This window comes from Vespa crabro, chromosome 2 (assembly GCF_910589235.1).
Source record: "Vespa crabro chromosome 2, iyVesCrab1.2, whole genome shotgun sequence".
NCBI classification, from domain to species: domain Eukaryota; kingdom Metazoa; phylum Arthropoda; class Insecta; order Hymenoptera; family Vespidae; genus Vespa; species Vespa crabro.
The window spans coordinates 22003624-22017884 of record NC_060956.1 but is presented as its reverse complement, the minus strand read 5'-3'; the positions used below and the strand labels follow the sequence as shown (position 1 = coordinate 22017884).

General features: G+C 47.9%; 1 protein-coding gene across 4 annotated transcripts in view; it reads right to left on the bottom strand.

The window, feature by feature from the left end:
• Positions 1-8136, bottom strand: part of LOC124421586 (protein groucho-like) — an 84747-nt gene extending 76611 nt beyond the window's left edge. For 2 of the 4 annotated variants that reach the window (XM_046956941.1, XM_046956943.1), the window contains exon 1: positions 5375-6902. In XM_046956941.1, coding sequence (XP_046812897.1) covers positions 5375-5434 — 60 coding nt within the window. In that variant the 5' untranslated portion in view covers positions 5435-6902. Of the gene's footprint in view, positions 1-5374 lie in introns of all 4 variants that reach the window. The other 2 variants (XM_046956939.1, XM_046956942.1) reach the window with 2 other exon arrangements.
• Positions 8137-14261: the final 6125 nt, after the last annotated feature.

Sequence of the window (14261 nt, the reverse complement as noted above, 5' to 3'; positions counted from 1 at the left end):
TCTATCTATCTATCTATCTATCTATCTATCTATCTTACACACATCGACTCATACACGCGCGCAACGCACATAGGTTTTCTGGCTCCCTATATTCATTCGCTACGTCGACGAAGCGGCATGTAACGTGTAATTACGGTCGAGGCGAGAGTAAAACGAAGAAGGGGGTAGGATCGTAACGCTTTGCGAGTCTATATATCGCGTACTTCCCTCCCTCGGACCCTCTCCGCGCTCCTTTCCTGCCCCAGGAAACGTATAATGGGAGTATAATGCGTGAAATTTACCGGCCGCATCGGCGTAATGGACGACGTGACGCTCAAGATATCACCCGTGATTCCATATTTCTGCGTCGTGCACGCTCGCGCGCCCTCGATCTCACCGCCCACGTCACCCGACATTATCTCCTTCTTCTCTAAAATATGTTTGCGATCCTTCCGCGTTGATGGTTTACTCGAGTATCATTAGTAGTAGTAAGCGCGATAAATTAAAATGACAAATGAGATTTCAAAAGATATATCCTACTAAATAGAGGAAAAAAAAAATTATATATATATATATACATATACGTATATTTGCACAATTTGAGTCGAACAAATCGATGGCAATTTCGAATTCTCATTCGAATGCCTCGTTAAACGGCCTTCGTATCGTTCTGGTACGATAAGAATGAAGAATAATCAGTAGGAATAACGTTTCTCTCGGATAATTCGTTCGATTCTGTTTAGAAATCGGAAAATTTCTGAAACGGAAGTCACGCATCGTCGATTCCGGTAATAACGGGCCGTCTGGCACGCTCGGCCGCGTCTCAAACGGGCCGCTTTATCGGCAGGAATTTTCGTCGAATTTCCGCGCAGACGAACGAACGAACGAACGAACGAACGAACGAACGAACGAACGATAAGGGACGCAAGATGGCCGATTCTTCTTCTCTCTTTTCGATCGCATTTTCTTTCTCCCATTTCTCTCTCTCTCTCTCTCTCTATCTCGTACATTCTCTCGTACACCTTCCAGTCTGTCGAGCATATCGAGTTTTTTCAGCTGCACACACCGTGTGCATTTGAGCGACGCGTCGGCGCAAACAAGCCGATTAAAGGTATCAATATTTGCCGAAAGCCGGGCTCCGCTGCTGCGCGCGAACGTGCGCGCGAATTTACGGAATGTAATGTCCACCTAATGCACAACGTGTATTTTTCTTATTCGATATTCGCCTATATTACTCACCTATGTTTCTTCTCTCTTTTTCTTCTCTTTTTTTTTGTTCTACTCGATTTACAAAGAAGAATAAATGATGGATGATAGAATTATGCGTGGATTACCATAAAAAAAACTGTATCTTTCGACGAAACAGAGATATGTATATGTATATATATATATAGAGGAAAAATAATGTGGCAGGGGAATTAGTCGGTGCGGACCGATATCAGGACGTTGCTTTCTCCGTCATTGGCGCTGACACGAAGGGACAGGAGGAGGTACGAGGACCCTTTCACGGAGGCCGTCCCTTCGTCTCGTCCCTATACCCCGTGCGCCTGCCTGCTCGTGCTTGTCTGCCTGCGCGCCTGTCTATCTCTCCACGTGCTACAATATCGCCGTGCCGCATCCGGTGTAACGCCTGTTATTAGGGACGGGGCCAGATGAAGCTTTCATTATTCCATCGAAGTTTCCCTCTTACCCGACAACACCATTATAATACATAGTAATGACCGACTTTGCTCCCTTTTTTTTTCCTTCTTTTTTTCTTCGCTCTCGCGAACCACGATTATCGTTATTAAGTCGACGGGCTTACACGAGGGACATATCCACAATTTCTCCGCATGACGTTCCATGCCAATCGATCAGCTTTTGTTTGTCGTTTTAACGGTAAAAGTAAATATCCGACGGTGATCCGATCGAAATAGGATATCGTATACGTACAATTATTTCTTTCTCTCTCTTCTCCCACTCTTCTTTTCGAAAAAAAAGTATTCGAGGCTTCATTGAAAATCCGCGTAAACGAGCGATCTCTGCTCGAGCTCGAAAAGCGAAAGGACGGTCGGTGAGAGAGAGAGAGAGAGAGAGACAGAGGTCTCTCTATACTTCCCCTTTTATCGAGCCGGTTTATGCTTCCTTGAAAACGATTGCGCGACGTTTCTCTTAAGTAGGGCTGCGCACCTTCCGTAAATGGAAACGACTGCTTGAAAAATGACTCTTCAACGATCTCGTCTATGTTGGCACGATCGTAAAGATCGTCTTCGATTTGGCTCGTTAAAAGTCTACGTTTTTCTTTCTTCTTTTTTATCTCTTTCACAAAGTATCCTCGAAAATGTCAAGTCGAGAAAGATATGTTTAATCCATTCATCTTTCTGATCTTCCTGCGATTTATGGGAACGTCTTGCACGAACACAAAATATTCCGCACAAAGTTGCAGTATTTTTGGCACAGACAAAAACAAACCTCCGATGCCAAAGGTGCTCGTCCGGCGAGTTACTTACTCGCAATACAAATAACGTGGCACGCGAACGGTTGCCAAAAATTTGCCGTAGTTGAAATTGGATCTATAATATCGTCTTCGTAAAAGCACCCTAAGTCCTCATTCAATGATACTATTAAAAGAACGGGAAATGTCCGTTATCTTTTAGTCGTCGTACGCGCTTCGCAATAGAATCTACGCCGTGGTTCTAGGTACGAGGACAACGAAGAAACCGTCAACTACTTTTGCCTATCGTACCCTATTCATAGAAATATTATGAAATCGTCGCGAAAACGAGTGAACGATCGCCAACGCGCGTTAACGCAATACGCAAAGAATGTTGTTTGTGAATATTTAAATGAATATACGATCGTGCATGTGAGAATGAGACCGGAAAAAGGAAGAAAGAAAGAAAGAAAGAAAGAAAGAAAGAAAGAAAGAAGGAAAAAAAGGATAAAGAGAAAACAAGGAGCAAATCGTTGGAAAATATAAATACAAATTTAAACGATGTACGGCGAATTTCGAGAAACGCGTAACTTAGCTTCCTCTACTAAAAACTCGTTGGCGAGAAAAGAGAAGAGAATTCTCGAGTCGCCCACGCATCTCGATATCTCGAAATGGCACGGCGGAGGCGGGAAAGAGCTCTGCACACGTGCGTCCGGGTCGACACGAGCACGTGTCGCTTACGCGACGAGCCGTTTATGCTAGAGTCGTTCCTACATGCGTACATACGTACGATGCGCGTCGAGTTAACTCGCTCGCTCGTGACGAACACGTGCGACGTCGTCTTTTCTCCATCGTTTTCGAAGCCCGATCTCTCCAAATCTCTTTTGACAATGGACCAAAGGGAGGAAGCCAAATGAAAACGAGATTAAAATAATGTACACGGATTTCTACGTATATTCTCATACGATATCTGCAACGAAATTAATTAATATCTAGATATACAGACGAACCATGACATATCTATCGTTGGCAGATAATCGTTGTAGAAGCGAACTGGACCTTGAAATTCTATGGGAAAAAAGAAAGAAGAGAAAAAAAGAAGAAGAGGGTTCGTGTCACGAACGAGCAGCCATTTGGTACGTTAAAAAGAATTCTTTGAAGGGTAACTCGATAGAATATGAACGGTCGAAGCATTGGTGTAACGCGGCCCACTGCCTACGTCACTGAACGTGACCAGAATCGCCAGTGTACGTGTATGTGCGACGAAGCGAGAGAGAGAGAGAGAGAGAGAAAGGGATTGAGAGAAAGAGCAGGGTTATCCGTGTGTAAGAACGAGTATGTGTGCGCGCGAAACCAACCAAGTCCGTCCCCTTCGATTGGATCGAGTTACGATGAACAAATCGCTCAAACCTAATAACAACGGCTATAATGCGAAGGGTACCTGCGACCCCTATGGAAAAATATCCTTTACGAGTCGGGAAGAGAGGAAAAAAAGAAAGAAAAAAAAAAAAATATAATAAAGAGGCGCGATTCAACGTCGATTTTAATTAAACCGTCCGACAGAACGTGCTGCTTCCGTCGACGACCTTCTTCTTCCATCTCGCATAAATTATCTTTCATATACAATTTATTCTTCTTTTTCCTTCTCTCTTCCCTCTTTCACTCTCTCTCTCTCTCTCTCTCTCTCTCTCCTTCTCTCTCTTTGCCCCTCTGCTTCTGTCTCTTCTCTCGTTTGTATCACAAATATAATTTATCCGATATGATAGACGTATGTACAAATATGTGTACTTAAAGAGAAAGAGAGAAAGAAAAAAAAAAGAAAAGAAAGAGACAAGGTTAACGAGCTTAACAACAATGTAAATCACGAGTATAAATCATCTCGAGAGTCGCTCGATAAATATGCAGGCTACGGTAAAGAGAACCACGCACATGCGAGAGGAATTCGAACCGGCTCTACGATATTCGAGTGAATGCGAAGGAGTAAGAGGGAGGGGGGAGAGAGAGAGAGAGAGAGAGAGAGAGAGAGAGAGGAAAAAAAGACGAAAATAAAAAAGATATCGAAGGCGTGATGTTTGCTTCGTGTGGGAGCACGTAGTCGATACGCAACGATCTTTTGTAACTCTCGATAGACTTCTCGATAGGTGCTACTTGCTAGAGTCACGTAGAGACACGCATGTTTCTCGATTAAAAATGGCGTTACAACTAGGCGGCCTTTAAAAGAGTTCTCGTGCCTTCGATAACGTTCAAACATGCGGAAATAATTAATAAAAGTTGTAAGAGAGAGGGAGAGAAAAAAAGAAAAGGAAAGAGAGGAAAAAAGGCTATTCAACGATTAACGAATCTCGTGCGTCGATAGTAATCGTTCAATATTTTACGAGATCCCACAATGTATATATTCGTATTTTCCTCAGGTAGAAGAAAGTCGTAGAATTTGAAGGAAGGAAATTTCATAGGTGGTTGTAAAAGTACGGCTCAAAGCCAGCTGCGAGACATAAGCCGACGAATGCGCGATAAGTAAACAGGAAAGCAGGATTACAAAGTAATATGGTTCGTCGTAGTACAATTAGAAACTTCTATTATGAAAGAAATATAGGTGCGCAGGTATATCGTACATAAACCATATGGAATAAGAGGATAAATGGTTAAAGGAAGGTACGTAGAAAATATTTTCTAAGGAAGGCTCGAAATAGGAAAAGTTGGTCGTTTCTACGAAAGGAGGGCCGGCCGGAACCGAAGCGACGGCGAGCATAGAGCGGCGCGCAGGTAGAAAATTGTAACTGAGAAACAGGTAGAGAAAGAGGGAGAGAAAGAGGGAGAGAGAGAGAGAGAAAGTTCCTTTCGTCCATCGACTTTGTGGCTATACTTATGTAGTTGGATAACTATTCGATGCTAATGATACGAGTTTGGGGAAATGGAGATGGGGAGGAAGAGAGGGAAAGAAAATAAAAGAAAAAGGAAGACAAAAAATCGTTCGGTACTTACCGGATGCCTCGCGGCAGCAGCGGCCACCGCAGCCGCGTTGATTCCAGCACTGGGATACATAATAATATTCCTTGTCCTGGTCTCGGTTGTCTCCCTTCTCGCACGAACAAAATATCCAAAGAATTCGGGCTCGTCAAGGTCGCGTCATGGCAACGCACCGAAGCGCGAAAGGATAACCAACGACGTTTCGAAGGACGTGTATAGAAAGTTAAAAAAAAAAAAAAGGAACTAAACAGTAGCGCCGAATTCGAACGGCGAAAAATTCGCGCGGGCTATTCCGTCAAGGAGGAACGATCGGAACGGCTGGAACGACTGGAACAACTGGAACGGCGTGCCTTCGTAGGAAGATTCTCGTGGACGATCCAGGCGTCCGTCCGAACGACGATCACGCTGTTTTCTTTTCGACGAGGAGGATCCATCGGCACGTTAAACGTCCGTTCTCGGCACCTTCCTTTCTCATCGAACCGGCTCGCGTCGAGATCGCGAAGCCAACGACGTTGTCGGCGACGGCAACGAGGACGACGACGACGACGACGACGACGACAACAAAGATAAGGGCGAGGAGGAGGGGAGGGGGAGAAAACAAGGCGGCGGCGGCGGCGGCGGCGGCGGCGGCGATGCCACGACGCCGTAGCCGGCTAGAAGCGTCGCGTCCTTTTCCCACTTCGGTCGGCGTCGGTCGGTAAAGCAGAGAGCTACGGCGGCCACCGAGACGAGAGGAACCGCGAGAAACGGACCCGGAAAGACGCCAAACGAAAGGACGCTTTTTCGGAACGGCAACGAGTTTCTCTTACCGCGTGACAACGATGACAAGGACGACTACAAATTTCCTAGATAATTCCTTCTCTCGATATCTCTCCTGTCCCGAATTGTATTCGACGGAATATGATTCCGTTACTCTTCGTCACAGTTTCACACCGAGAGAAACAAAACTCACAACCGTACTCACTGGGCACGGCGCTTTCGCCGATGCACTGCACACTTATCAAAGCAACTTGTGCACTCACTCGCGTTTCAAACTCAACGGACTTCGAACCGGCTAATTTAATTCTCAACGCTCGCTAGGCGAACGAAGAACGCACGATTTTCGAAGCGTTGTAGACCTCCGAGAACGCACGAAGAGAAAGAACCTCTTCCGACGACGTGCTCGGCGCGACTGATGGACGACGAAGTGGTGGGGATCGTATCCCCTCCTCGTAGCCGCGCGGCGATTCTCCCCACTCGACGGGACTCTTACTCGCTCTCCTTCTCTCTCTCTCTCTCTCTCTCTCTCTCTTCCCCGTCGTCGGGACTTTTCTCGCTCGCACCGCCGCGCTCTCTCTCTCTCTCTCTCTCTTTCTCTTACGTATCGCTCGTTCTTTCTTTCGGCAGCAATGCTGCCTCGCTTCACCGCACTTAGACCCTCGAACGACGTCGTCGTCGTCGTCGTCGTCGTCGTCGTCGTCGTCGTCGTCGTCTTTCTCCTCTTCGTCGTCGTCGTCGTCGTTCTTCTGCTTCGTCTCCATCTCCTTCTCGACGATCACTCTCTCTCTCTCTCTCTCTCTGTCTCTCTTTCTCTTCATCCTCGAGGCTCGTATTAACTGGCGCGATAGCTCCTTCACAATTAAGTCGCGTTACGTAAGGGCCTCGAAAAGGCGAGCACGAAAATCACGGCTCGTTAAAACGTCGCTGCGATGCTCTCCCCTTTCTGATGGGCCCCCTCTTTCGGTAGTACTTTACTCTCCCCCTCTCTCTTTCTCTCGGTCTCTTCACTTACATGTACACGGTGGCGCGTGCATGCCCTTTCGCATTTTCCGACGTTTGGATGTTTCTCACCCAAGTTGATTTTAATGCTCTCTACCGAGTTAACACGATCGAACTCGACGTTTTCATTTTTCGACAGGACGGAGATCGAATCGATGACGAAGCATTCGACTCTCTTATCAAAAAGAAGAAGAAACGCCTTCTATTTTCTATTGTTATTTTTTTCTCTTTCCGTCGCGTATCTAAAACGCGTCACGTTAGCACGCTCAAACTCGCTAGTGTCGTTTTACGACTTTATGCTTCTCGTCGCGTTCCGAGAGTACATACGAAGGAGAAGTTGCGCGACTCCTGTGTATATACGCTCGTCATTGGAGGGTTCTACAAACGATCGAAATTAGTCACGACTTTGTGCGTGGCTCATCGCCGATAAGAGGAAGGTCTGTGAATATTTCGTCAAAGTTTCTCTCTCTCTCTGTGTGTGTGTGTGTGTGTGTGTGTGTGTGTTTGTGTCTATTTAGCCGCATCTCCGTTCAAGGCACCCCGATTTTCTTTGCATTACGCGAAAAGATACGCCAGAGATGAGATTTAAAAATAGCGACTGACTCAACGAAAGTAATTCTACACGTTTGTCGCCCATTAATGATTACACCCATTAATTTTTCCTTCAAACGAGTATTAACGGCCGATGCCTCGATTCTACCAGATAATTCAAAGTTTAGATATCGATCGGAAAAGGATCGACGAAGAAAGTCGAAACGATCTTGATATTGTACGATTCTTAGGACGATTCCGAGTGCAGGTAAGTAAGTGAGTGAGTGAGTGAGTGAGTGAGTGAGTAAAGTACATATCGAGAAGGAGACGGGAGGATGATCGTTCGAGCGATAGATAGGTGGATAGATCGACGAAATCGCGGCGTGCCGTACATACGCGCGAGTATTAGCCGTCGTTCGTCTCCCTGCTTCGACCGACGCGTGCAAACAAATCGAAAGTTTTTCGCAAAATGGCCGTCACCGGGCTGACACGGATGTCCGCATAAACTCGCTCTTTCCCTCTCCTTCACCGCGTCATTCTCTCTCTCTCTCTCTCTCTCTCTCTCTCGGTACTCGTGATTTCCCTCACTTCCCATACCACCACAAATATGGCGCCTCCACCCGTTTTCCCAACCCCTACATACCGTGGCTGCATAAAGTGCGAGAGCGAGAGTAGAGAGAGTAGCAGGGGGTAGGGATAGAAAGGAAGAAAGGGCAAGAGAGAGAAAGCATGCTTTTTCTCTTTTCCCTCCTCTCGTTCTCTCTCTCTCTCTCTCTCTCTCGCTCTTCCCCTGGATAGAATATATGTAGAGACGCACGTATCTCACTCTCGCTCCCTCATCACGGTCGCGAACGTACATGCGCGAGTGGTGAGCACCGGGTTGCTCGCGTGTGTGGTAAGGGGATGCCCCTATGTGAATATCGCGCAGCACACAGTCCCAAGCAGTTTCCTACTTGATTGCCGCTATCGTCCGGCAGCCTCGTAAGGGAAGCCGTCCGCGCGGATCGAGGTACGGCACCTCGACCAATCGGTGCGCCGCTGTGCGAGCCTTGGCCAATCGTACCGTCGTATGCCCCACCGATCGACGCTACCGGCGCAAAGACTCGAATGAGCGCTCGTCCTCGTCCAATCCTCGTCGTGACTTTTTCGATCGACGTCCACGCGTTTGCTCCGCGCGGACTACTCTACTCACTCGCTCGCTCGTTCGCTCTTTCTCTCTCCCTCTCTCTTCCTCTCTCTTCTCCTCTCTCTCTCTCTCTCTCTCTCTCTCTCTCGCCCTTGCGCGCTCTATGGCCGTAGCTATACGGAATGAAGGTGCTACGCGAAGCCGCAGCGAAACATGAAAAATAGGGGGCTACACGAGGAAAAACACGGTCGAGGGAGGAGGTGGAGAAGGTGGTGTTGGTGAAGGATGAAGAGGTGGAGGAAAAGGTAGGTAGAGGAGCAGGAGGAGGTGGAAGTGGAGGAGGTGGAAGAGGACTCTGTGGGATGGACCCTACGAACCGAAACAGCAAAGGCTGTTCGGGGTGATGGTGATGTGGTGGAAGAGCTGGTGGTGGTGGTGGTGGTGGTGGTGGTGGTGGCGGCGGCGGCGACGACGGCGGCGGCGGCGGCGGCGATGGCGGTGGTGCTGTACCGGTTGGAAGATAGAGAGGCCGAGGATGAGAATGGAAAAGTAACATAACGAAACGTCGATCCCATTACCTGAAGCTCTCTCGCTCTGCCGTACACCGAGCCCTGCTTTCGACCCTTAATCCAAAGAAGGATTAGAAAACCCCATTGTCATGCTTCGCGGAACGCAGGATGGTACGTGTATATGTGCGTGCTTATATATGCACGAGAGCTCTTTCTCATTCTCTCTCTCTCTCTCTCTCTCTCTCTCTCTCTGATTCTTGGAGTCATATATTCATCGGTTGGTGTATGGCGGAGGCGATGGCGCGGGACCTACCCTTAATGAAATAAATACGTGACGTGCCGCGGTGACGGTGGGTTTTGTTTATCGCGAGAACCGTGAGCGCATTTTGCTTTCTCTCTTGCTCTCTTTCCTCGGGTGCGGCTCTTTATCTCCTTTCCACTCGACGAAGAAGGAATATATAAGGCAGTGCCGTGGAGTGTTGGCGAAGCTGTCGGTCGCGCTTGGTCGGCTGCGGTTTATGCGAAGCCGCCTTGCCTGCCGCCTGCCGCAGCCGGTTTGCGTGTTCGCCGTGTTCGCTCGGTGGATACGTGTCCTCGGCGCGGCTCGGCGCGGCTCGGCACGGCTCGGTACTTACCGAACTCTGGCCAGAGTGCGCGCGCGAGAGAGAGAGAGAGAGAGAGAAGAGGAAGGAAAGTGCCGCGTAGACGAGGAGCACGCGAGTGAGAGCGAGAGAGAGGAAACGATACCGCGAAAAGCGATGGCGAGCGAGACGCCGACAGGCGGCAGAACCAGTCGCTGCGGTCGTCGCGGCTAACCGCGCCGATGTTCTCAACCTGCGGCGACCTTGCCCGATCACCACAGATCTTGCGAATTACGAAAAGCCGCTAGCTAGATCGTACAGCGTTCGATCGTATTAGTGGATGGAAAAAGCGGACAAGAAGGAGGAAGAAAAACGTGCCGCTAGACCCGTTCGAAATCTCCCTTCGCGCAAGAAGAAATGCCGGCAGATTCGAGCTCGTTATCTCGCCAAACTCGGCCGATGCGTAGGTATTATCGTTTACACGATCGATCCTTATCTCAGATCGGTACTCTTTTAATAATCCATAAGACGGAAAGAAGAAGCGAAATATAGGTAGTATCTAGGTAGATAGGTTCGTCTCTTTCTCTCGTGCGTATCGTTAATCTCGATGGAAGCTCCACGTTCGGAAAAAGAAGTCGTTATATCCGGGAATACCTTTCGAAGGTAGCGCCTCAGGTGGGCTCTCTATTAGTGTCATCGTACGAGAGAATTTCCTCCTTGAAAATGGCGGTCTATATACGAAGGGGCCGACGTAATTAATTATAATTGGTTGAGTGCACCGGCCAACCGCGCCGTCTCTCTCTCTCTCTCTCTCTATCCCTCTCTCGACCAACGGCCACTTTATCCAACCGCACGAGAGAAGATCTCGTAAGAGGCTCGACTCCTACTCGGCAACGCTAAGACTGTCAGCCTTTGCCAAGAGAATGCGATCGACCGTCTTCGAGCCTCATTAATGTATACCACCGAGAGAAAAACGGACAGAGAGAAAGAGAGAATAGACGGAACTGCTTGAAAAGATGCCTACTGACTTTAGGACCAGCCGGATATCCTGCTGTAATCCGTACCTGAAAAGTAGTTACGATCTACGAGCAAAAGGCTGTTCCGAGAAAACTTGACTCGTTTTATAGCGCGATCCGATCGCAAAGAGTCGGCCTTCGTCGGATCGATCGCTATATATATATATATGTATATATATATATATACATATATATATACATATATACACACACACACACACACACACACACACACACACATATATATATATATATATATAAAAATCTTAACGAGCGGTAAACATCACGCCCATGCCATAACCATTAACGCGACACGCTGCGTACAACGTGTTTTCGTACACCATAATCCGAGATTCGAGGAATCCCATTCTGTCTCTCGCCATCTCGCCCGTTTCCATTTCTCTGTCCACCTTTCTCTCTCTCTCTCTCTCTCTCTCTAGAACTCGATGAAGACCCAACATTATCCCAAAGGATCGAATTTCTAGATGAGGCTCGAAGGGTCGTATCGGGGTCGCTCCCTGACACGGTGGTCGATCGAGGGAAGAACATTTGGCTAATGTCTGCTGACTGTCGGTGGAGTAGAGCCGAACTCGATGCTTAATGGATAAACGAAGGCTTTCCCGCTCGAACGATGTTAGCAATTAAGTTCGATGGATCTCTGTGCTCATTCTCGTGATCGAACGATATTTGCTACGGGAAGGAAAGAAGAAAAGAGGGAATCGAATTTGGCGGAAAAGAAAAAAAAGAAAAAGAAGAATGGTAAAAAGGAAAAGATGAGAGAAACGATATTAAAACGACGAGGCGACGAGCGTTATGTAATAGCGTTCGGTGAAATAGGGAAAAAGGGTTTTTGGCAAAAGAGTTTTGCGCGCGCGCGAGCACGTTGACAAATGTCTTCCGCGGTTCTGGCACAAAACGCGGAGTACCGTTATCCAAATTACAAATAACAGCCGGGTACGTCGACGTTTTATCCAACGGGCGGAGACAAATTGGCTCGAGGTAGGACGGGCCAAGCTCGAAATTATCTCCCTTTTCGCGGTGTAACCGCGTGTCGTTGGACTCGGTTAATACCGGTAGTGGCTCGGCCGCTTGCTCGGCCGCTTGCTCGGCCGCCTGCTCGGCCCCTTGCTCGGTCTCGTGCTCGGCACACGGAATTAACACGGCCAAGTGTATTTATGGATCCGGCTCGAGCAGCGGCAGCGGCAGCGGCAGCAGCAGCAGCAGGTAACTCGAGGAAGACCCTCTACGATCTTCCATCCTCTCCCTCACTCACTCCCACATATCTACCACGGGTCTTTGTCTCATTTCGTTTCGCGTTCCTTCTCTCTCCTTTTCTTATTTTCTTTTTTCCTTTTTTTATTTTCTTTTTCTTTTTCTCTTTCTTTTACTTTTCCTTTTTTTTTTTTCTTCTTTTTTCTTTTTATTCATGGAGCTGGATTAATTAATGAGCCTGGACAGGGAGAACGTTACCCGTTTTACGAAGCTCACCGGCGTGGGAACGCGTTCCTCGCAATTTGTATTTCGTTAATTACCGCGAGAGCTGCGAAAATTCGAGAAGGCTCGTGCAGCTTCTTCTCTGCTCGTTATGAAATTATTTACATACCGTAATAATAATTATCTCGAGAAATTAAGCTCGAGAGCGCGATAATCGCTAAAGAATCAACTTTCTCTGCCGTTCGTTCGTTTGCTCGTTCGCCACGTTTCGTAGGCGATAACGAAAGAGACTCGCGAGAATCGATCGCGTTACCGCTTTTGCTCTCTCTCTCTCTCTGTCTTTCTTTTGTTTTCCCTTTCTCTCTCTCTCTCTCTCTCTCTCTCTCTCTAACTCTTTTCGAACGACACGATTAACTCGAGTTATAGCTTTACAAAGCCGTACCGTCGACGAACGCTCAACGAAGTAGCACTCGCATCGAGTGGATCCTTTCGCGCGAGGAGAACCCTACCGTTTTCGTCTAGTGTTCTCTATTGTGTCGGTGCTTAACATAAACTTTCGCAATGCTGATATTCGCTTCTATGGATCGCGACGAACGGAGAGATCGGTATCCTTTTGCGTTCGACGGAGCGTACAAGATAAATCTTTGTTAGCGCACTGGGCCTTCGGCTGCTCGAGAAATCCCCAGGGCATGCTTTACGAACGCTCGTTATCGATGTTTAAAAGAGCCATCGAGACCCTCTCTAATTACTTTGCTTCTCTCTTTCGCTCGTTCTCTCTCTTTCTCTCTCGCGCGAGCGCGCGCGCGCGCGAGTGCTACTCACCGATCATAAATTATCATTAGCTTTGTCGCGCAAATAGAAGGGCGAATCGTCGACGTCGAAGATAATCAAATAACGTCACCCTTATGCCCCACGCCATTGGCCCACATCCTACTATCGCGTACTACGGTGCACGTCGTACACGTGTACTCACGGCGGGTAACGCGTGCTCGAATATAGTGTTATAGTGTTCTCGGTGCGCGCGACAACGCATTTACCATGCAGTCGGAGGAGACGCGTAATGCACGTTTGTAAAGTTACACCAGCATCGTCATCACCGCCACTAGCGGATCGTTACAACGGCAAAGAGTACTCGTAGTATCTATGTACGTGCATATGTACAAGAGGTAGGAAAGCTCGAGAGCACGACGTTTCGTCTCTATGGGGAGTGCATGAGCTCGCGTGGAAACTTTGTCGCGCGATAAAACAGTGTGCTAGTCGTTGCAAACGGAAAACTTTTCTATGACGTTAACATCCGCAGATGAATTTCTCCATGTTCTTTTTGAAAAATCCCAAACATTTTGGATTATTTCTTTGACTGTTTTTTATATGACGATCGATGGGAGACAGAAAATATTTAAGAGTTCATTTCTTGAGACGCGGAAATGGGCAAAGCGACGCTTGAATGGTTCCGTAACGTCCTGGAGTCAGAACGATTTCGTCACGGATTTACATGGAGCGAGAGCAAGAGCGAGAGAATCGGCCGAAAGAAAGGGAGAGACGTGGAAGAGGAGTAAAAGCAACGAAGAACGCTAACAAAATCGTGTGAGAGATTTTTAACGGACGATTTACCACGTAGCTGCCTCTCGATTCTCCCTAGTTTTCGTCCTTTCGAAAGTTCAGAAGCGACGTTGTGTCAGCAACGACACACCCTTCGGTCAGTTAGCGTCCTTAAAGAGCCCTTCTGCCCTCGAAATCTGCGCTACCCTCATCGGCCCATTTGCCGTTCGACGTTTCGTCACGCCGGGGGGTCGAAACTGGCCGCAGATGTCGTCCGTAAGCCTTGAGAGAGCAAGCGAGAGAGAGAGAGAGAGAGAGAGATGGAGGGAGAGATTTCACCCTCCGCAAAGTCGTTTTGCCATTGTATCTCCTGCTGAATACACGCCCTTAAATAAATCCATCGACGGA